The sequence below is a fragment of the Neophocaena asiaeorientalis genome, unplaced genomic scaffold, assembly GCF_003031525.2.
Source record: "Neophocaena asiaeorientalis asiaeorientalis breed wild unplaced genomic scaffold, Neophocaena_asiaeorientalis_V1.1 scaffold429, whole genome shotgun sequence".
Lineage (NCBI taxonomy): Eukaryota > Metazoa > Chordata > Mammalia > Artiodactyla > Phocoenidae > Neophocaena > Neophocaena asiaeorientalis.
Window position 1 is genome coordinate 2574987 of NW_020173550.1, and position 24596 is coordinate 2599582.

Genomic DNA, 24596 nt, shown 5'->3' on the forward strand with positions numbered 1-24596 from the left:
CTTCTTTTATTGATCGTGTTTATAAGGTTCATCTAAATTGTAGATTATATTATTACTTTGTTCTTTTTTAATGGATGAATCATGTTCTATTGTATGTTTATCCATTCATCACTTATGGACATTTGTACTGTTCCCACCTTTTGACTATTGTGAATAATGTGAATAATACAGGCTGTGAACATGCCTGTATATGTATTAGTTTGAGTACCTATTTTCAGTTCTTTTGGGTATATACGTAGGAGTGACATTGTTGGGTCATATGGTAATTCTTTAACTTTTTGAGGAACCCTCAAACTGTTTTCCACAGTGGATGCACCATTTCACGTTCCTATCAGCAATATAGAAGGGTTCCAGCTACTCCACATCCTTGCCAACACATCTTATTTTCCTTTTTTTAATTGTAACTCTTGTGAAGTGGTATCTCATTATGGCTTTAACTTGCATTTCCTTAATGACTAATGATGTACATCTTTTCATGTGCTTATTGTCCATTTGTATAACTTCTTTGGAAGAAGTCCTTTTGAGTCCTTTCCCTGTTTTCAGTTGATCTATTTGTCTTTTTCTTTTTGAGATGTAAGAGTTTTTGTTTTTATTTTTACATATTCTGGATACAGAACTCTTGTCTGATGTATGGTTTGCAAATATTTTCTCCCATTCTGTAGAGTGTCTTCACTTTCTTGATAATGTTATTTGATGCACAAAAGTTTTAAATTTTGATGGAATCCCGTTATCTATTTTTTCTTTTGTTCCTTGTGCTGTCAAATCTAAGACTCTGTTGCCAAATTTGAGGTCATGAAGATTTACGCCTCTGTTTTCTTCTAACAGTTTTAGAGCTTTAGCTGTTACCTTTAGGTCATTGATCCATTTTGAGTTACATTTTGTATGTGGAGTGAGGTAGAGGTCCAACTCTACTCTTTTGCATGTGGTTATCCACGTGTCCCAGCACCACTTGTTGGGGAGACTATATTCTTTATAGAATGGTACTGGCACCCTTATTAAAGATCAATTAGCCCTGGATGTTTGGGTTTATTTCTGAACTCTCAGTTCTGTTCCATTGGTCTCTATGTCATCCTTATGTCAGTACAACACTGTTTTGATTATTGCTTCTTTTTAGTTAGTTTTGAAATTAGGAAGTCTGAGTCTTCCAGGGTTTTTTTCAATATTGTTTTGGCTATTCAGAGCCCCTTGGAATTCCATATGAATTTGACAATAGGCACTTCCATTTCTGTAAAAAGGGCCATTGGAATTGCGATAGGAATTGCATTGAATTTATAGGTCACTTTGCAAGTGTTGTCATCTTTATAATATTCACTCTTGCAATATGTGGACACAGGATGTCTTTCCATTTATTTAGGTTGTATTTAATTTCTTTCAGCAATGTTTTGTAGTTTCCAGGTTCAAGTGTTTCACCTCCTCAGTTAAATTTATTCTGGGTATTTTATTCTTTTGAATGCTACTGAGTATGGAATAGTTCTGATTTCATTTTTGGATTGTTCATTGCTGGTGTATAGAAACATAATTGTTTTGTGTGTTAATCTTTAACCCTGCAACTTTTCTGCACTTAACTAGCTTTAGTAGATTTTTTTTCCCCAATTCTTTTGGATTTTTCTATATAAAATCATGTTACCTGCAAATAGAAATAGTCTTACTTCTTTTTTTCCAATTTTGATGCCTTGTATCTATTTATCCTGCTTAGTTGCTCTGACTGGAACCTCCAGTACAATATTTAATAGCAGTGGTAAAAACAGGCATCCTTGTCTTTTTCCTAATCTTAGGAGGATAGTTTTAAGTCTTTCACCATTGAGTATAATGTTAGCTGTGGGTGTTTCATAGACTCACTTTATCATGTTAAGGAAGTTTCTTTCTGTTCCTAATTGGCTGAGTGTTTTTATAGTGAAAGTGTGTTGGATTTTTATCAAATGCTTTTTCTGCATATTAGTTTATAACAGTCTCATTCATATTAATACCAAATTGATTTCAGTAGTACACAAAAAATATGTTCCTTTCTGGTACTATGGTGTCCCTCCTTCTCTGTGCTAATTTTATTTTATTTTATTTTAATTAATTAATTAATTTTTGGCTGCGTTGGGTATTTGTTGCTGTGCACGGGCTTTTTCTAGTTGCAGTGAGCGGGGGCTACTCTTTGTTGCAGTGGTGGGCTTCTCATTGCGGTAACTTCTCGTTGCGGAGCACGGGCTCTAGGCACGTGGGCTTCAGCAGTTGTGGCGCACGGGCTTAGTTGCTCCGCGGCATGTGGTATCTTCCCGGACCAGGGCTTGAACCCGTGTCTCCTGCATTGGCAGGTGGATTCTTAACCACTGTGCCACCAGGGAAGTCCTGTGCTAATTTTATATTAGGGTTTCCAGAGAGACAGATCAATACGGGGTGCGTGTGTGTGTGTGTGTGTGTGTGTGTGTGTGTGTGTGTGTGTATTTTGAGGAACTGGCTCATGTGATTTATGGAGGCTGGCAAGTCCAAAATCTGCAGGGTAGGCCAACAGGTTGGAGACCCAGGCAAGGGCTGATGTTGTAGATCAAGTTGGAGTTTATCCTAATTGGTATGTTTTAGTCTTCTTGAATGTGTCAGTTAACTTTTGAATCATATTTGGGAATTTTTGGTCCACTATTTCTTCAAACACTCTTTTGCCCTTTTCTCTCTCTCCTCTGCTACTGAGACTCCAATTATTCGTATGTTGTTATGCTTGATGGTGTCTCACAGGTCTCAGAGGCTGCATTCATTTTTCTTCCTTTTTTTCTTTGTTTCTCACACTGGATAATCTTGATTGATTTATCTTTTAGTTCACTGATTATTCCTTCTGCCTGATCACATCTGCTCTTAAGCCCCTCTGGTGAATTTTTCATTTCACTTATACTTTGTGATTCCAAAATTTTTGTTTGGTTCTTTCTTACAGTTTCTATCTTTTTTTTTTTTTGGCGGTATGTGGGCCTCTCACTGCTGTGGCCTCTCCTGTTGCGGAGCACAGGCTCTGGAAACGCAGGCTCGGCGGCCATGGCTCACGGGCCCAGCCGCTCCACGGCATGTGGGGATCCTCCCAGACCAGGGCACGAACCCGTGTCCCCTGCATCGGCAGGCAGACTCTCAACCACTGAGCCACCAGGGAAGCCCACAGTTTCTATCTTTATTGGTAGTCTTTACTTTGTGAGATTTTCCTTAAGGTCTTTAGATATAGTTTTCTTTAGATCTTTGAACATTATTTAAAAATGGTTGGGGGCTTCTCTGGTGGCACAGTGGTTAAGAAGCCACCTGCCAATGCAGGAGACACAGAAGCGTGCGTGCAGCAACTAAGACCCAGAGCAGCCAAAAATAAATATAAATAAGTAAATAATTTAAAAAATAAATAAAATAAAATTAAAATGGTTGATTTCAAGTCCTTGTCTCATATAACCAATGTCCGGGCTTCTCCCCATACAGTTTCTGTTAACTACTTTTTTTTCATGTGAATGGGCTGTAGTATACTATTTCTTGGCATGTTTCATAATTTTTTATTGAAAGCTAGACATATTTATTTATTTATTTTTATTTATTTATTTTTTTGCAGTACGCGGGCCTCTCATTGTTGTGGCCTCTCCCATTGCGGAGCACAGGCTCCGGACATGCAGGCTTAGCGGCCATGGCTCATGGGCCCAGCCGCTCCGCTGCGTGTGGGATCTTCCCGGACCGGGGCACGAACCCGTGTCCCCTGCATCGGCAGGTGGACTCTCAACCACTGTGCCACCAGGGAAGCCCGACATGTTTATTTTTAATTAAAAAAATTTATTTAAAGCTACATTTCTTTCTTTTTTATTTATTTATTTATTTTTTGCGATACGAGGGCCTCTCACTGTTGTGGCCTCTCCCGTTGCGGAGCATAGGCTCCGGATGTGCAGGCTCAGTGGCCATGGCTCACGGGCCTAGTTGCTCCGCGGCATGTGGGATCTTCCCGGACCGGGGCACGAACTCGCATCCCCTGCATCGGCAGGCGGACTCTCAACCACTGCACCACCAGGGAAGCCCTCTTTCTTTTTTCAAATATTTATTTATTTATTTGGCTGCCTCGGGTCTCAGTTGTGGCATGCGGGATCATCGTTGCAGCATGCAGGATCTTTCATTGCGACACGCAGCCTTCTCTCTGTTTGTGGCTCATGGGCTCCAGAGCACGTGGGCTCAGTTGCCCTGTGGCTTGTGGGATCTTAGTTCCTCGACCAGGGATCCAACCTGTGTCCCCTGCATTGGAAGGAGAATTCTTAACCACTAGACCACCAGCGAAGTCCCTGTACATTTTTAATATAATGTTGGCAACTCTGCAAATCAAATCTCCACCCCCAGGGATTGTTGTTGTTGCTCTTCGATGCTTTCCCTGGCCCAATTCTGTAATCTTTGTAATCTAAACTGTGTGTAGCCACTGAAATCTCCTCTTAGTTTAGCTTAGTGATCAGCTAATGACAGGACAAAGATTTCTTCAAATGCCTTGAATGTTCTGCACCCTCCAGTGATTGCTAGATTATTTTCTCAGTTACCATGGTAGTGAGGCTGCAGGTGTCACAGCTACCGCAGAGAAAGGGGAATATGAATAGAGCAAGTTAAAACACCACAAAGGTCAAGATTCAGCCAATTTTATTGAATAAATGCTGTTCAGATTGTTTTAAGCCTCTGGTTAGTTTCCACAGTTCTAAGAAAAAGTTGATTTTGACCATTTGTGCAGTGTGCTTGTTGCTTTTATGGTTGAACAAATTTTTGGAGGTCCTTACTTTCTCATTCAAGAAATATTTATTGAAGAGTGCTTTTGACAATCTGCTTTTGTCAAGTGCAAGTGCTTTTCTAGGTGGACAGTGATTAGAGTTTAGAACCCACTAAGGGTAGCTTGCACTAGAAAACCTCCATCATTTTGTTTTAGGGCCCCAAAGGGCTACATTCTAGGAATAAGGGTGATTGAAAGCAAACTGCAGCTCATCTTTGAATTATTTTAAATTTTTGAATCAGATATGATGATCCAGCGTGCTAGTGTTTCTAAGTTTCTCATAGTGCTAATACTCTAGACACCTGGAAGAAACAAACTTGAATCTTCTCCGTATGAACAATATCATTCCAGGCGCCATGTTATTTCTATTAACAATACTGTAAATACAGGCATACCTCAGAGATATTGGGGGTTCAGTTCCAGACTACCACAGTAAAGCTAGTACTGCACTAAAGTGAGTCACAAATTTTTTAGTTTCCCAGTGCATATAAGTGTTAGGTTTATGCCATACTGTAGTCTGTTAAGTGTGCAATGAAAAAATGTGCATGTCTTAATTAAAAAATGGCACTGATAGACTTGCTCAACACAGGGTGATACAAACCTTTAATTTGTAAAAAAAAAAAAAAAAATGCAGTATCTGCAAAATACAATAAAGTGAAGCACAATAAGATGAGGTACGTCTGTGCTATGAGCGGCAATTTTTAAAAAGGAATATATTTATATTATACACATATGTAGGCACATATGTGTATATATATTTTGAGTATATATATTACATATATACACATGTGTGTATTATACACATACATATGTCATGTATTATATGAATATATATACATATATATGTATATCTACTTGAATTTAATTGAGAAGTTAATGAAGCAAAGAAGAATAAGTAGGTGAAGATACAAAACGACAGAAACCCAGAGAGATGATGAGAGCTGCATTTGGGTTCTTTTTCTTTAGGGAAATATGCTAATTCTGGAAGAGGCAGCTGAAACATTGAAAAGCTGTGGAGCACTTTTGAAGTCTTTAGGGATCAAGAGCTGGAGGCCAGGGCCCCCAAGCCAGTGGTAGTCGTGAGTCTTCTCCCCACTATTTGGGCTGTGAGTCTGAAGAGCTGCAAACTAGGAGTAAAGAGCTATAGGTAGATCTACTCTGAATGATACTAGTCCTTGAATATGGATTCAGGTGATCTCTGCTAGTTTTACTGCCCACTTGCCAAAAGCAAATAAAAACCCTCTGAAGGAAGATAACATTATCCTGGGCATCAGATTTTTCTGCATATCTAGCAATCAATAAATAATAACCAGGAATACAAGAGAGAAAATGAAGGGACTGAAAAACTAAGAAAGCCAACAGATAATTGATCCAGATGCACAGAGGATTCAGATAGATGAGTAGTCAGACACATTTTAAAATAGCTACACTTAAGTTCAGAGAAATGGAAGACAACATTAAGAATTTTAGCAAACAGTTGGAAACTGGGGAAAAATAGAAATTTCTAGAACTAAAAATTATAATAACCAGAATTAAACACTTAGTGAATGGGTGTATTAGGTTGCTAGGGCTGCCAGAACAACGGCTTAAACAATAAAAATTTATTTCCTCACAGATCTGTGGGATGCGAAGTCCAAGATCAAGATGCTGTGCTGGCAGGGTTGGATTCTCCTGAGGCTTCTCTCCTTGTCTTATAGATGGCTGTCTTCTCTCTGTGTTGCATGGTCTCTACTGCATGTGTGTCTATGTCCCAGTCTCCTCCTCTTAGAAAGACACCAGTCATATTTGATTAGAGCCCACCCCAGTGACCTTTTTTAAACTGAATAACCTCTCTAAATATCTGTTTCCAAATACAGTCACATTTTGGGTGTGGCAGGTTAGGACTTCAACACAAATTTTGGAGAAACACAGCTCTGTGCATAACAATGGGCAACAGTAGTTTAGGCTTAATTGAGGAAATTAAGAGACAATTGAAAGATAGGTAAGAACTAAATAATCAAACTGCACTGAGATACGGAGGGTTAGAAAATATAACAAGGCAACAGACGTGGGAGTTATGGAGTTAAAATATATTATACACGTAAGTGGTCCAGAAGGAGGTTAGAGAGAGCAGAGGGCAGAAAAACAATGGTAAAGAATATTCCAAAAGTGTTAGAAGACATTAAGTCACAGATACGAGAAATCCAACAAATCCCAAGCAAGATATAAAAAGAAAAGTACCCTTAGGCACATTAGAGTAAAACTGTTGAAAGTAAAGACAAATATATATATACATATTAAGGCAAGTCAAAGGAAAATAAAAGAGGTTACCTTCAAGGAGCAACAAAATTGACTAATAGTGAACTAGTCAAAAGAAACAGTTTAAGCCACAAGATAATAAAATAATAGCTACAAAATGCTGAAAGAAAATAGCTACCAATATAGAATCCAATATCCACTAAAAGTAACTTCTAATAAGGTGAAAAAAGACACTTTGTGGCAAATAAAAAATTGAGAATGCTTGTCACCGGCAGATTTGCACTGAAGGAAAATACAAAAGGGCATTTTTCACCTACAAGGAAAATTATTCCAGAAAACACTTAGAAATGGTTAAAGGAATAAATACAGGAATAAAAGTGCCAAGTATGGGGATAAATTTAAATGAATATCTACCATCTAAAATAGTAATGGTTTTGAGTGGATATATATTCATTTGTGTGTATAAATTTCAAATTGATGGCAGTAATAGCGCGTTTATCTGGAAGAAGTAAATGAAGTTCCAGTGCCTTTAGTTTCTTGAATTGTTGAGGAAAAGGTGAAAGTACTAATTTATATTACAGTTTGATACACTAAAGAGCTATGTTGTAATTTCTAGGGTAGCCACTAAAAGAATGAAAAAAGAGTTATGTAACAATCAAAATGAGAGAAGAGAAAATAACAAAAATTTTTTTAAGGAAGAAAGGAAAAAATATAGAAGAAATAGCAAGCAGTACTTGGACCTTGAAAATGTTATGCTAAGTGAAAGAAGCCAGTCATAAAAGACCACGTTTTATATGATTCCATTCATAAGAAATGTTCAGAACAGGGAAGTTTACAGAATCAGAAAGTAGGTCAGTGGTTGCTTAGGGCTAAATTGGGGAGAGAATAGGAGGTGGGTAGAATGGTGGTAGTTTAAGAGTGTGGGGCTTCTTGTTGAGGTGATGAAAATGTTATAAAATCAATTGTGGTGATGGTTTTACATATCTGTGGATATACTAAAAAACATTGAATTTTACGCTTTAAATTGATGAATTATATGGTGTGTGGACTATGTCTGAATAAATAAATTTTTTTTTTAAATTTAAAGAATCATATAGAAATTCTGGACTTCTAAAATGTAATAAATGAAAATTTCAGTAGAGGGGCCTAACATCAGATTGGATTAAGCAGAAGAAATAACTAGCAAATTTGAAGATAGGTCGGTTGAGATTATTGAGTGTGAAGAAAAGAAAGAAAAAAATAAGGAAAATTAACAGAGGCTCAGAGATCTGTGGGACACCGTCAGCCATAGCAATATAAACATAATGTGATTCCCAGAAGGGGAGTAGTGAGAGAGAATTGGGAACAAAGGACATTGGAAGGAATAATAGCCAAAAATTTCCAAAATTAATAAAGAAGGTAATCAGTTCATCCAAGAAGCCTAACGAACACTAAGTAGGAAAAACTCAAAGATACCCATACCTAGACACAACCAAGTAAGGCTGCTAAAAGACAAAGAGGGCATCTTGAAAGCACCAAGAGAAAGCCGCTCATTATGTTCAAGGCATCTTCAGTAAGATTAAGAGCTGACTTCTCATCAGAAATCATGGAGGCCAGAAGGCAATGGGATGACATATTCGAAATGCTGGAAGAAAAAGAAGGTTGAATAAGAATTGTATATCCAGAAAAGCTGCTGTTGAGAAATAAAGGAGAAACCTTGACAATAATATTATGCTCAGTGAAAGAAGCTAGACATAAAAAGCCGCATATTTATATTATTCCATTTCTATGAAATATCCAGAATAGGAAAATTTGTAGACAGAAAAGAGATTACTGGTTTCCAGGCATTGAGGATGCTGGCAGGAATAGGGAGTAACTGCTAAGGGGTATAGGGTTCTTTTGGGGGTGTTGAAAATATTATGGAATTAGGTAGTGTTGATAGGTATATAACTTTGTGAGTATACTAAAACCACTGAATTATACTCTTTGAAATGGTGAATTTTATGTGATTTACATGTCATTTTTTTTTAATGGAGAAAGTAAGACTCTCAGATAAACAAAAACTGGGGGAATTTGTCACTAGCAGACCTGTCCTACGAGAAATACTTAAGGGAGTCCTTCAGGTAGAAATGAAATGACACTAGACAGTAATTTGTATCCACATGAAGAAGTAAGTACCATCAGGAAAGGTAACTGTATAGGTAAACATAAAGAGAGCAAAAATATATTTTTGTTTATAATTTTTCTTGTAGTCTGTGTCTTAAGAGACAAGTGCATAAAGTGGTAATTATAAATCTAAGTGGATGTGTATAAAGATATAATTTGTATGACAATAAAGACACAAAGTAGAGGGAAGGGAATGGAGCCATAATAGGAGCAAAGTTTTTGAATAATACAAAAATTAATTTTGTATTGGGACTTCTGTGGTGGTCCAGTGGTAAAGAATCTGCCTTACAATGCAGGGGACGCAGGTTCTATCCCTGGTCAGGGAACTAAGATCCTACATGCCACAGGGCAGCTAAGCCCACGTGCCACAACTACGGAGCTCGTGCGTACCTCAACTAGAGCCCATATGCTGCAAATTACAGACCCCATGTGCTCTGGAACCTGCGTGCCACAACTGCAGAGCCCACGTGCCCTGGAGCCTGTGTGCCACAACTAGAGAAGAGAAAACCTGCACACCACAAGTAGAGAGAAGTCCGCGTATCACAACGAAGAGCCCGCACACCGGTGCAATGACAGATCCCACGTCTAAGACCCAACACAGCCAAAAATAAATAAAATAAATAAATAATAAATCATCTTTTAAAAAAAATAAATTTATTTATTTACTTATTTTTGGCTGCATTGGGTCTTCACTGCTGCAGGTGGGGGGCTTTCTCTAGTTGCGGCGAGCGGGGTCTACTCTTCATTGTGGTGCATGGGTTTCTCACTGTGGTGGCTTCTCTTGTTGCAGAGCACGGGCTCTTGGTGCACGGGCTCCAGTAGCTGTGGCACACAGGCTCAATAGTTGTGGCTCATGGACTCTAGAGCACAGGTTCAGTAGTTGTGGCTCACAGGCTTAGTTGCTCTGCAGTGTTTGGGATCTTCCTGGACCATTGCTCAAACCCGTGTCCCCTGCATTGGCAGGCGGATTCTTAACCATTGCTCCACCAGTGGTTTAAATCTTTAAAAGAATCTTTAAATCTTTTAAATCTTTAAAAAAAATTTTGTATTAGCTGACCAAATGAGATTGTTATAAGTTAATATGTTAACTGTAATCACCAGGTGAAACACTAAGAAAATAACTCTGAAAAATAAAAGAAAAGGAACGACAAGGGAATTAATATGGTAACTAGAAAATGTCTATTTAATACAAATTAAGGCAGTTGAGGAAGAATAGAGGGACAAAAAAGATACAAGGCATGTGGAAAAAAATAGTAAAATGGCAGATGTAAATCTTACCGTATCAGTAATTACATTAAATGTAAATGGACTAAACACCAAAGGCAGAGATTAGCAACTTGGATTAAGTGAAAATATGAAGATGTACTTTCTCCAAGAGACATATTTTAGTTTCAAAGACACAGGAGGTTGAAAGTAAAAGAATGGAACAAGATAAACCAAAAGAGAGCTGGAGTAGCTATACTAATAACAGGCAAAAGAGACTTTAAGATAACAATTCTTACTAAAGACAAGAAAGGACAGTTCGTAATGGCAAAAGGGTCAATCCATGAGGAAGTCATAAAATATTAACATATATGAAACTAACAACGTACATCCAAAAATATATGGAACAAAAACTAACATAAGTGAAAGGAGAGATAGACAATTCTACAGTAATAGATGGAGATTTCAAAACTTCATTTTTGATAATGGATAGAACAGTTAGAAATAAGATCAACAAGGAAATAAAATACTTGAACAACTCTGTGATCCAACTCAACCTAACAGACATCTACAGAACACACACCAACAGAACACACATTCTTCTCAAATGTGCATGACACATTCTCCATGATAGAACATATGTCAGGTTATAAAACAAGACTCAGTACATCTTAAAGGATTAAAATCATGCAAAATATGTTCTGAAACCACAATAGAATGAAATTAGAATATAATATGTGGGACATCTGGGAAAGTCACAGCTATATGGAAATTAAACAATATTCCCAAGTAACCAGGAGGTCAAAGAAGAAATCAAAAGGGAAATTAGAAAACGCTTTGAGGTAAATGAAAATAAAGACAAAACATACCAAAACTTGTGGATGTATGTAAAAAAGTGCTTAGAAGGAAAATGTATAGCTGTAAACACCTATAATAAAAAAGAAGAAAAATCTCCAAATAGCCCAAGTTCCACCTTAAGAAATTAGAAAAAGAAGAGCAAACTAAACTCAGAGCAAGAAAGAAGGAATTGATAGAGATTATAGCATAGAGAAATGAAATGCAAAATTGAAAAACAACAGAGAAAATCAATAAACCACAAATTGATTATTTGAAAAGATCAACAGAATTGATAAGCCTTTAGCTAGACCACCCATGAAAAAGAGAAGATCAGATACTAAAATCTGGAATGAAAAAGACTACACTACTGACCTTACAGAAATAAAAAAAGGATTTTAAGAAAATACTATGTATGAATGGCTGTATGCCAAGAAATTAGGTAACCTAAGTGAAATGGACAAACTCCAAGAAGGGCACAAACTATCAAAACTTTTTAGTTATGCCAAACATTTTAAAAATTAATACTCTTTCACAAACTCTTCCAAAAAATAGGAAAGGAGGGAACGCTTCCCAGTTCGTACCATAAGGCCAATATTACCTTGATACTAAAGCTAAACAAAAATATCACAAGAAAACTGCAGAAGACATCCAGACTGGAAAGGAAGAAGTTAAACTATGTCTGTTTCTATTTGACATTATCTTACATATAGAAAACCCTAAAGAATAAACACACTCTATTGTAGCTAGTAAAAGAGTTCAGCAAGGTTGAGGATACAAAACTGCTGTACAATAGTCAACTATTCCTTTACACTAGCAATGATCAATCCAGAAATGAAATTAAAATAATTCCATTTATAACAGCATAAAAGAGAACTATGTAGGAAAATATTTAACAAAAGAAGTGCAAAAAATATACTGAACACTGCAGAACATTGTTGAAAGAATTGAAGAAGACCTAAGCAAAAGGAAAGACAACCCATATTCAAGACTTAATATTGTTAAAATGGTAGTACTCCTTAAATTAATCTACAGATTCAAGGAAATACATATCAAAAGTCTAACATTTTTTTTTGCAGGAATAGACAAATTGATTTTCAAATTCATATGGAAACGTGAAAAATTCCAGAATAGGCAAAACAATTTTGAAAAAGAAGAAAATTGAAGGACTTTCTGAATTCAAAACTTACTACAAAGCTAGAAGAAACAAGACAGTCTGGTACTGAAATGGAAAGAGACGTAGAGATCAGTTGAGAGTCCAGAAGTAAACCTGTGTGCTTATGGTAAACTGATTTCTGCAAGGGTGACATTCAGTGGCGAGAAAGCATAGTCTTTTCAGGAAATGGTGCAGGGAGTACTGGATATCCACATGCAAAAGAATGAAGTTGGATCCTTGCCTCACACTATATAAAAAATAACTCCGAATGGATCAAAGACCTAAATGTAGGAACTAAAACTATAGAACTCTAGATGATGGCATAGGTTTATATCTTTGTGACCATTTAACAGACAACAGTTTATTAGATATGATACTGAAAGCAAAAAGCAAGTCAAGAAAAACATAAATCAGACTTCATCAAATTTAAAATATTTTGTGCTTCAAAGTACAAGAAAGTGAAAAGACAACCCATGGAATGGGACAGAATCATTCATCTGGTATATCTAGTACAGGTATAGTTTCCAGAATATACAGCTGAAAAACAAAGAGACAAATAACCCAGCATAAAAATATGCAAACATTTGAATAGACATTTCTCCAAAGAGCATATACAAATAGATGAGAAGCACATGAAGAGAGCTTAATATCATTAGTCATTAGGGAAGTGGAAATCAAAATCACAATGAGGTACCACTTCACATGAAAACCAGATAAAGGCATTACAATAAAGGAAGCTACAGATCAATATTTCTCATGATTATAGATGCAAAAATCTTCAACAGAATATTAGTAAAGCAAATCTAACAATGCATAAAAAGAATTATACACCATAACAGTTCTGAGTTGAATACTGCCTCTCCAAATTCATGTCCACCTCGATCCTGTGAATGTGATGTCATCTGGAAGTAGGGTCTTTGCAGATTCAGTCAGGTTAAGATGAGGTTAGGCTGGATTAGGGTGGGCCCTAAGCCAATGACGTATTCTTAAGAAGAGGGAAGTTTGGTCAGAGTCATAGAAGGTCATGTGAAGGGGCAGAGACACAGACACACAGGAGAAGGCACTGGAAAGGTGGAAGCAGAGATCGGAAGCAGAGTGATGTATCTACAAGCCAAGAAACACTAAGGATTGCCAGAAACCACCAGAAGCTAGAATAGGCAAGGAAGTATTCTTTCCTAGGGCCTTTGGAGGAAGCATGCGGACCTGCTGATACCACAGTTCTGGACTTCTGCCCTCCAGAACTGTGAGAGAATACATTTCTGCTGTTCTAAGCAACCCAGTTTATGGTTGTTACAGCAACCCTTAAAAAGGATACAACAGCCAAGTGGTTTGTATTCCAGTTATGCAGGGCTGGTTCAGCATTTGAAAATCAATCAGTGTGGTCCGTCACATCAACAGGCTAAAGAAGAAAAATCCTATCATGTCAGTAGATGCAGAAAAAGCATTTGACAACAGTCAACTCCCATTTGTGATTTAAAAAACAAAAAAGAAAAACAAGCAAAAAACAACAATAAACCTCCCAGCAGACTAGGAGTATAGGGGGAACTTCATAAACTTAATACAGAACATCTACAAAAGTCCTGCAGCTAACCTTGTACTTAATTGTGAGAAACTAGATACTTTTCCCCTAGGATCAAGAACAAGACAGTTATTTTTTCTCTCACCACTCCTTTTCAGCATCATACTGGAAGTCCTAGCTAATGCAAAAAGACAAAAGGAAGTAAAAGTTATACAGTCAAAAAGGAGGAAAAAAAACTTCGCAGGTAGCATGATGTCTGTATACATCTCAAGAAATCAACAACAACAAAACTCTGCTGGAATTACAAGGTTGCAGAATACAACATAAATATACAAAATTAAATTACTGAAAAAACCCACAAAATCAATTCCTTTTCTATATATCAGCAATGAACAATTGGCATTTGAAATTAAAAACAATACCATTTGTATTTGCACCAAAAAATGAAACATTAGATGTAAGTCTAACAAAGTTTATATAAGATTTACATGAAGAAAACTCTAAAACTCTCATGAAAAATATCAAATATCTAAATAAATGGAGAGATATCCCATGTTCATTGATAGGAGGACTCAATATTGTTAAGATGTCAGTTCTTCCCAATTTATCTATCGATTCACTGTAGCCCTAGTCAAAACCCCAGCAAGTTACTCTGCAGATATTTACAAACAGATTGTAAAGTTTAAACAGGTAAAAGACACAGGGTAACCAACACAGTACCTAAGAAGAACCAAATCAGGGGACTTCTGTTACTCAAAGAGTTACTATGAAGCTACAGTAATATAGATGGTGTGGTATCGACAGAAAGAAGAGTAGACATGTCAAGGTAACAGAATTGAGAGCCCAGAAGTAGACCTATACAAATAGATTCCAGTGATCTTTGATAAAAGATCATGGGCCACTTCAATGGAAAAGGAGAATCTTTTCAATAAATGGTGCTGGAACAGCTGCCCATCCACATGCAAACAAACAAAACAAACAAAAACAAAAACTATACCCAGACCATATACCTTTCACAAAAATTAACTCAAAATTATCACAAACTTATCTTTAAAATGCAGAAGTTTAAAAAGTATAGAAGATAACATAGAAAATCTTGGTGACCTTGGGTTTGGTGATGACTTTTTGATACCAAAGCACTATCCATGAAATAAAGAACTGATAAACAGGACTTAATTAAAATTAAAAAAAAAACTTCTGTGAAACTTCTGTGAGAGGCACTAAGAGAATGAAAAGAAGCTACAGACTGGGAGAAAATATTTGCAAAACATATCTGATAAAATACTGTTACCTGAAATATACAAAGAACTCTTAAAATCTCAATAAGAAAACAACCTAATTAAAAGATGGGCAAAAGACTTGAACAGACGTCTCACCAGCGAAGATATACAGATGGCAAATAAGCATATGAAAAGATACTCAATATAACGTTAGGGAATGGCAAATTAAAACAACAAGATACCACTACACATCTATTAGAATGGCCAAAACCTAAAACACTGACAACACCAAATGCTAGTGAGGATGGGGAGCAATGGGAACTCTCATCATTGTCTGAGGGAATGTGAAATGGTACAGCCACTTTGGAAGGCAGTTTGGTAGTTTCTTACAAAGCTAAACATACTATACGATTCAGCAATCACACTCCTTAGTATTTACCCAGATGAGGTGAAAACATACGTCCACACAAAAACCTGCACAAAGATTTTTATAGCAGCTTTATTTATAATTGCCCAAACTGGAAGCAACGAAGATGTTCTTCAGTAGTTGAATGGACAAATAATCTATGGTACATCCAGACAATTAAATACTCAGCAGTAAACAGAAATGAGCTATCAAGCCATGGGAAGATATGGAGGAATCTTTTTTTTTTTTTTGCGGTACGCGGGCCTCTCACTGTTGTGGCCTCTCCCGTTGCGGAGCACAGGCTCCGGACGCGCAGGCTCAGCGGCCATGACTCATGGGCCCAGCTGCTCCGTGGCACGTGGGATCTTCCCGGACCAGGGCACGAACCCGTGTCCCCTGCATTGGCAGGCGGACTCTCAACCACTGCACCACCAGGGAAGCCCTGGAGGAATCTTAAATGCATATAACTTAAGTGGAAAAAGCCAATCTGTAAAGGCTACATACTATATGATTCCAACTGTAGGACATTCTGGGAAAGGCACAAAACCATGAACACAGTAAAAAGATCAATGATTGCCAGAGGTTTGGGAGGGTGAGGAAGGGAAGTATAAATAGGGAGCACAGGGGGTTTTTAGGGCTGTAAAAGTACTATAATGGTAGATAAATGACATGCATTTCTTAAAGCCTGTAGAATGTAGAAGAGAGTGAATGCTAATATAAACTGTGGACTTTAGTTAATAGTAATGTATCAGTATTTATCAGTTGTAACAAATGCACCACCCTAATGTAATATGGTAACAATAGGGGAAACTATGTGTATGGTTGGTGGGGAAGGTGTATACGGGAACTCTGTACTATGGCCTCAAGTTTTTTGTAAACTTAAAACTGGTCTGAAAAATAAAGTCCCTATTTAAAAGCATGCACACACAATGAGATACCACCTCACACACACTAGGATGGCTAAAATAAAGAAGATAATAAGAGTGTTGTCAAGGATATGGAGAAATTGGAACCCTCATACTTTGCTGGTGGGACTGTAAAATGGTAGAGCTTCTTTGAAAAACAGTTTGGTATTTCGTCAGGATGTTAAACATAGAGTTACCATATGACCCAGCAATTCTACTCCTAGGTATAAACCAAGAGAATTGAAAACATACGTCCACACAAAACTTGTTTATGAATGTTCATAGCAGTATTATTCATAATAGCCAAAACTGGAAAAAACCCATATAATCGATGAATGGACAAATGTGATATAGCCTGTAATGTAATATCATTTGGCAACATAAGGGAATGAAGGACTGATACAACATGGGTGAACTATGAAAACATTATGCTCAGTGAAATATTTAGTCACAGAAGACCACATATTACATGATTCTGTTTGTCCAAAATAGGCTAATCCAAAGAAACAGAAAGTGTGTCAGTGTGTTCCAGGAGTTGGGGTTAGGGTGGGCGATGGGAAATGACTGCTAATGGGTATGAGATTACCTTTTGGGGTGATGAATATGTTCTAAAATTAGATAGCGATGATGGTTGCAAAATTCGATAAATGTAAAACTTTTGACTTTTATACCTTAAAAGAGTGTCTTCTACGGTATAGCAAATTATATCTCAATAAAGCTGTGATTTTAAAAAAAGCACCACTCCCAAACATCCGTCTAGCTTACGTACCCTTGTGGAATCAGCAAAATCAACACATGCTGCCGGGGAAAAACAGGTTCAAAAGGCTGGCTTATTCCTCTGGGCCCCCATCCTTCCTCTGATACTGCCTTCAGGTAGATGTTTTTATATTTTGTCCAGCGTTTCCAGTTGTCCTCAGTGGCAGAGTTTCTTAGAAATCCTGGTCCACCACCTGAAGCCTTGTTGGCAAGCTTAATCTCATCTGTGGTTTTATTTATTTATTTATTATTATTATTATTTTTGGCGGTACGCGGGCCTCTCACCGCTGCGGCCTCTCCCATTGCGGAGCACAGGCTCTGGACGCGCAGGCCCAGTGGCCATGGCCCACGGGCCCAGCTGCTCCGCGGCATGTGGGATCTTCCCAGACTGGGGCACGAACCCGTGTCCCCTGCACCGGCAGGCGGACCCCCAACCACTGTGCCACCAGGGAAGCCCTGTGGTTTTATTTAATATCTGTATTTAGATTTATATTTCTGGTCCAGCAGTTCTCAAATTTTCTGGTCTAAGGAAATCTTTACCTTCTTAAATATTATTGAGTTTTTTGTTTGTATAGGTATATGTCAATAATTACCATATTAGAAGTTAAAACTGAGAACTTTTTAATGTTTTTTAATTTACTTTAAAAATAGTAAGCTCAATATAGTTAATAACATAAATAACATTTATTTTATTTTTTATTTTAATTAGTTAATTTATTTTTGGCTGTGTTGGGTCTTCGATGCTGCGCGCGGGCTTTCTCTACTTGCAGCGAGTGGGGGCTACTCTTCGTTGTGGTGCGTGGGCTTCTCATTGTGGTGTGCGGGCTTCTTGTTGCAGTGGCTTCTCTTGTTGCAGAACATGGGCTCTAGGCACACGGGCTTCAGTTGTTGTGGCACGTGAGCTCAGTAGTTGTGGCTCACGGGCTCTAGAGCGCAGGCTCAGTAGTTGTGGTGCACTGGCTTAGTTGCTCCGCGGCATGTGGGATCTTCCCGGACCAGGGCTCGAACCCATGTTCTCTGCATTGGCAGGCGGGTTCTTAACCCCTGTGCCACCAGGGAAGTCCCATAAATAACATTTTAAATTAAAGATTACTTTCAAAATGTTCGGTGATGTTTTACATTTTGGCGAATGGCTTTAATGTTTGGGTTAGTAAAAGACAAGTGAATATCCTACATTTAATTTATTGCAGTGTCACACATCATTTACTTTCTGGAAAATTCTATTGGATATTTATGAGCGAATTAGACTGAAAATGGCAAGTAATGTAGTGGTAGTATTGTGAAATTAGTTTTGACTCTCTGCACTCCCTAAAACATCTAAGGGGAAGAATTGGAGCCCAGAGCACACATTGAGAATCACTCTCTGGCCCATACCCTTCATCTGAGCTCCTAGACCACATGTGAGTCTGAGTGCCAGTGTTGCCTTCCACTCATGTGTGAAAATCAGAACCAAGCTACATTCTTGACACTTGCCTTAGCTTTAGCTCTCATGATTAGTAATCACTTAATGTTGAGTTCATCTGTTATTTGGCCTGAGCCTTGAGAAGATTAAACTCAGCTGTAGTTAATTCAGCCCCTTTTGCTTTTCCTGTGGCTCTGGCTCTGGCTCTGGCTCTGACTTCATATTGCTGGACTGGTCTGACTAGTGTTCGACCCTGGAGACAGAAGGGAGTGGGCCACGGTATTGCCTTTGGAATCAAAAGCTTCAGGCAGCCAGTTTCCAATGTGTGAGAGTATAGGTTCTTTCTGCTTCTCAGTTCCACCTTCACTTCCCTTTTCTTAGCACAATTGGGAGGATCTTAGGGTGGAGAGTTATCTTGAGCAAGTGATTATTTGGGGACTCTTCCAGACCTCAGCCTGACCTTTCTGCACCTGCCACTTCTAGTAGCTTTCCTGGCCTCTTCTTCCTTTTTTTCCCCCGTTTTTCTTAATTGAGTAAAATACACATAACATAAAATTTACCATCTTAACCATTTTTAAGTGTAACATTTCAGTGGTATTAAATACATTCAGAATGTTGGGCAGTCATCATCATCATCCATCTCCATAACTCTTTTCTTATCTTGTAAAACTGAAACTCTGTCCCCATAAAACTAATTCCCCATGCTGCCCTCCCCCTAGCCCGTTGCCACCACCCTTCTACTTGCTGTCTCTGATTTTGACTACCCTGAGTATCTCATACACATGGAATCATACTGTATTTGTCTTTTTGTGACTGGTTTATTTCACTTAGCATAATGTCTTCAGAGTTGACCCATGTTGTAGTATTCAGTACATTGCAGTGCTACCTGGAATCCTTTACCCGTCTTGCTGACTGAATTGTCTGCTAGTTCTTTCACTGAGGCATAATATTCACTTTTTCCTCTAGAGAACAAATGTCTTATACTTCTCTGTTCCCATAGCATTTTATTTATATTCTTTGTTATGTTATTTGTAATGTATTGAGAGTATTTACTTTGTGTCTGTCTCCCCAGTGTTAATTTGAGTTCCACTAATATTTGGAAGGTATCAAGATAATTTATAAATTTTCTGAGGCTAGCACAGTGGCTCATATCTAGTGGTCATTAAGTGTTTGTTCAGTGAATGAATGGAATCACACATAAAAGAACATCTCAGACTTCCAGCAGATACTTATTTTCTACTTGATCCTCACCGTTGTATAGTAAGCCAACAAGCACAGTCCTGCTTTCATTAATTTATTGTTTCATGTATTTACCCTAGTACTGAAGTGATTTAATAATGTATATTTAACGTTTATGTTTCAGTATTGTGATTTGTCTCATATTTTGACCCCCCTAGATCATAGCCTTATCATTTATGAAATGAGGAGAATGGACTAGATGACCTAGAGAAGTTACCATTGTTGACTGTTATTATTAGATTTGAAAGCTCCTTAATAACAGGAATCATGCCTTTCACTTCTACTGGAATCTTACATAGGGCCAAGTATAATGTCTCACACTCAGTAGTTGGTTAGCAGATTTTAAAGAAAGAGGTAATATCAGTGAATACTTCAGACGAATTTGATTCTATTTTTCACTCCATTGATCTTGTTAGATCCCTTCCCTGTGCTTCAGAATATCTGTATGTCCTTGATCTAGTTTGTTCTCAACTTTTGTGTGTAGCTTAAAAAAATTATATACATATATACACACACTTTATCCCTCTTAACCCTGAGAAGAAGAAAAGTAAGGTGCTCATTTACATCCATTTTTCAAGTGAGGAAGCTGAGTCTTCAGGAGCATAGCTGAGGAGCAGCACATTCAGACTCAGTTCCAGGTCCCCTGACCCCAGACCCAGTGTAATTCTTCTCTGTTTCCTCATCTGTGAAATCAGGTTTTCTTCCAGATCTAAGTGCCTGTGTTACCCACCCTTTTACACAACGTATCAGTTAGGGGTCTTTGGGAAGTCAGAGAAACGTGCTAACTTTACCAAAATGGGGATTAATTGGTAAGATCATGGAGAGTCTCAGAGGATTCGTGGGAAGGTTGAGCGTCAAGCTGGGAAATGGATAGGGTTCCAGAAGCAGGGACCTGAAGAAGCACCACCACAAAGGGAAAAACTCCAAGTGTTTCTTATTCTCTGTCGAAGAGTCAGAGTGAGGGAGGAGTGTTCTTCTGGGGCAGTTTTGTTTCCCCAGTGGGCAGCCTAGAGACATTTTTGGTTATAACTGAGAGAGATTGCTACTGGCATCTAGTGGGTAGAGGCCAGGAATGCTGCTAAACATCCTCTCGTGTCAGCCCCCAATAAAAAGAATTCACTGGCCCTACATGTCAGTAGTGTTGAGGTTGAGAAGCCCTGGATTAGGGGAAGGTACCTTGATGAATAATCGCACAAATTCCAATGTACCCTGTTGGAGGCAGGAGGACACTTAAAATGCTCTTACCAAAAAGAGGTGGAATAGATGCTAGACAGCCAAAAACAACATAAAAACAAAAAAGTACAACCGGGGCAATAATTCCAATCTTGGAATGTGAAGATGAATCACATGTTTGTAAATACAGTACTTGCGGGGTCTCAGAAAAAAGAGACATTTATAAAATATTTGAATTTTAAACTTAAACTCCAAAAAGATGCTAGGTGATTATTTATTATTAAAAAGGGCTCTTTGAAATGAAACTTAAATTTTCATGTAGAGTAACCTATAAAGAATATGTAGTATAAGCCTATCTAATTCAATGATAAATTAGGGTTTTGAGGGGAATTGTGAACAAAAACCTAGGATGAACCAAAATCAGAATCAAACTGTCACTAACTGAATTAAACCAAAGCACTTTATTTATTTATGTATTTCTTTGGCCATGCCACATGGCATGTGGGATCTTAGTTCACCAACCAGGGATCGAACCCGTGCCCCCTGCAGTGGAAGCATGGAGTCCTAACCACTGGACCGCCAGGGAAGTCCCTAAACCAAAGCACTTTAAAGAAAACTTATAGTTTAAAATGAAACAGCTTATTTTTTAAAATTATTGAAGTCACATACAACTAGAACATAATTATATTCTCTAAATGGGGGAAAAATTATTTTTCAAAACTGATTCAAGCCAGCATTTAATTTGATTTGGATCCATGGACAATTTACCAGGACTGGAGTTTACTTAGTTATATTAAGAATATTTAAAAAAAAAAAAGAATGTTTCACACTATACCTGATGGTAGGATAATATTTAGTAAAGGATCCCCTTTCATTTGTCAGCAACTTTGGATGTTGCTGATACACAGAAACGTGAGGATGGTGGATCTGTGGGATGTGCAGTTGTATGTTAGAATTTCTGCAGCAGTTCACCTTGTTTTTTGCCTAGACAGGTAATTAGTGTTAAATCCAAGTAGTAGGAAGATTGATTCAGCCCATAATTTTCCTTCCTTTTAACTTCTTTTCACACCGTTTCAGTATAAGCCGTATATATGTGACTCAGAGCTTGTTTATTTGGTTTCATATTTTATAACACCTTTGGTGTACCAGACCGGTTTTACTACCCTGAGGAAGTCTAGAAATGACTAGAAGCTGCTTCTCCCTGCCCTTCCAACATGATGGCTTTGGGTCCAGCTGTGAAAGGGACCTACTGCCGTGTCTCCAGGTTGTTCACTGAATGAGCCTTTCTCTGCCTGTGGTCATTAGCCCCAGGGCCACACAGTTCATTCACCTCAGCAGGGTGTTGTTTCAGGTGAACCACTGTCTCCCAGAGAAGATTGTGGTGTACCGTGATGGAGTGTCTGATGGCCAGCTAAAGACAGTTGCCAGCTATGAGATTCCTCAGCTACAGAAGTGTTTTGAAGCTTTTGAGAATTATCATCCCAAGATGGTGGTATTTGTAGTTCAGAAGAAAATCAGCACCAGTGTGTACCTGTCTGCTACCGAGCACTTTGTGACTCCCTCCCCCGGGACTGTGGTAGATCATACAATAACAAGCTGTGAGTGGTAAGTGGGCGAGACACAGTATTTCAACAAGAATAGGTTGGAGAAGTTGTCTGTTCCCTGGGTATTGGAATGGGGAGGTTGCCTAGAGAGATGTGGAATGGAATCAGAGATTTTACTGTTAAAAAGTAAAAATTTAAAAACTATTTAAAACCAACAATGAAGCTTTTACCTCTTAAGTGTATAATATTGAACATACAGTCTTTTCCTAAGACTATGCATGCTTAACCTCTGCACACAGATGTCATTTCTACCACCATTCTTAAATAGCCTGTTGAGTCAGGAGACCTGAATTCTCAGCCTAGTTTGGTCCTTGTATGTCCTTGATCCAGTCATTTGACCTCTCTGAGCCTTAGGTGAAGGAGCTAGAATGATCTCCAAGATCTTTTCCAGCTCTGGCCAAATCCAACTATACCATTACTTTGTACTTTTTCTTTTCTAGGGTGGACTTCTACCTTCTTGCCCATCATGTACGACAGGGTTGTGGCATTCCTACCCATTATGTTTGTGTTCTCAACACTGCACACCTGAGCCCTGATCATATGCAGAGGTGAGCTGACCAGTAACCTACTCCTCACTTGTAAATAATTCAGGCCAGGGAGCTAAGGCTAAGACCTGGAATTTTAAAACCACTGAATTAGACAAACTGGATCACTGGTTTTTGGCTTAATAATTTTCTGATTCTCTTTGGAAGCATTTTGAATCTATCTTTTGAAGTTGGATTTCCTAATACTCATTTTCTCTTATATAATCAGAAAAGACAAATACTGCCCACTGCCAGGAATATTTACCCCTTGAGTTTCTTCTTGCCTTTCATGATAATGGTATCTGTTTGAGGTGCGACTGATAATCCTTGTTGTACACTAAAATTACTTGGAGACCTTTCAAAAAATACACCCAGGCTTCATGAACTCCAAGCATTCTGAGGCATTCGCATTTTTAAAAACTGATTCTAATGATTATCACACACAGCCAGGTTTGAGATGCATTGCTCTTGCACTCAGATTATATCAGTACTTTGCTGGGGTACTTACCTTTCTGCAGCTTTTTCTTGAGGCAGAAAACAAAAACAAAAACATGTTCTCCTTGCTGTTTTCCTTGTTTTGATATAAAAAGAGGAGCACCTAAAGTGGGAATTTCCCCATGCCCTCTTGACTTACAAATAGTGGAAATAGATACAATTCCACTTAAAAATAAGGATTCCCAAAAGTTGCATCATCTATTCCTCAGTCCCCCAGTTTGCTGGTAAGTATGCTGTGTCACACACCCAGAAGTACATAATGTGCTCCAAATTGAAGATGAAAAGTGAAAAGGATCCTGTTTTCTTCTTGGCCTACAGGTTGACTTTCAAACTGTGCCACATGTACTGGAATTGGCCTGGTACCATTAGAGTTCCAGCTCCTTGCAAGTATGCGCACAGGCTAGCTTTCCTGTCAGGACAAATCTTGCATCATGAACCAGCCATCCAGCTGTGTGAGAACCTGTTCTTCCTGTGACTGAACAATCAGGACATGGGCTGGTCAGAGCAATCAGACTTCTGAACTCAGCTGTGAACTCAGCTGTGCAGGATTAACAGTGACTGAAAGGGGTTTTGTGTTGGTGTTTCCCCTTTCACCAACCCAGTAGAATAAGATATCTTTTTTTTCTTTTCTCTTTTATATATATATATATATTTTTTTTCTACTGTACACGGGCCTCTCACCGTTATGACCTCTCCCGTTGCGGAGCACAGGCCCCGGATGTGCCGGCTCAGCGGCCATGGCTCACGGGCCCAGCCGCTCCACGGCATGTGGGATCTTCCCGGACCGGGGCACGAACCCGCGTCCCCTGCATCGGCAGGTGGCCTCTCAACCACTGCGCCACCAGGGAAGCCCTTCTTTTCTCTTTTAAACCTGATATCACCAAGAAGCAGTTTCCACCCTAAGGATCAGCTAGAAATTGTCTCGTTGCCTTTGTAGAGCACATGGGGGGTAGTCTGCTACTGCGTGGGTGAAGACAGGGGACCCTTTACTTTAGGAGCCTCCAAAGCCAACTTGAGCTGTAGAAACCCGCAGAAGCAG

The 24596-nt window shown here is 38.4% G+C and overlaps 1 protein-coding gene across 2 annotated transcripts in view; it reads left to right on the plus strand.

The window, feature by feature from the left end:
* PIWIL2 (piwi like RNA-mediated gene silencing 2) overlaps positions 1-24032 on the plus strand; it is an 87028-nt gene extending 62996 nt beyond the window's left edge. The window contains exons 20-22 of one of the 2 annotated variants that reach the window (XM_024747745.1): positions 22286-22539; positions 22979-23086; positions 23876-24032. In XM_024747745.1, the coding sequence (XP_024603513.1) occupies positions 22286-22539; positions 22979-23086; positions 23876-24032 (519 nt within the window). The remainder of the gene's footprint in view (positions 1-22285; positions 22540-22978; positions 23087-23875) is intronic. The other variant, XM_024747746.1, reaches the window with a different exon arrangement.
* The last annotated feature ends 564 nt before the right edge of the window (positions 24033-24596 follow it).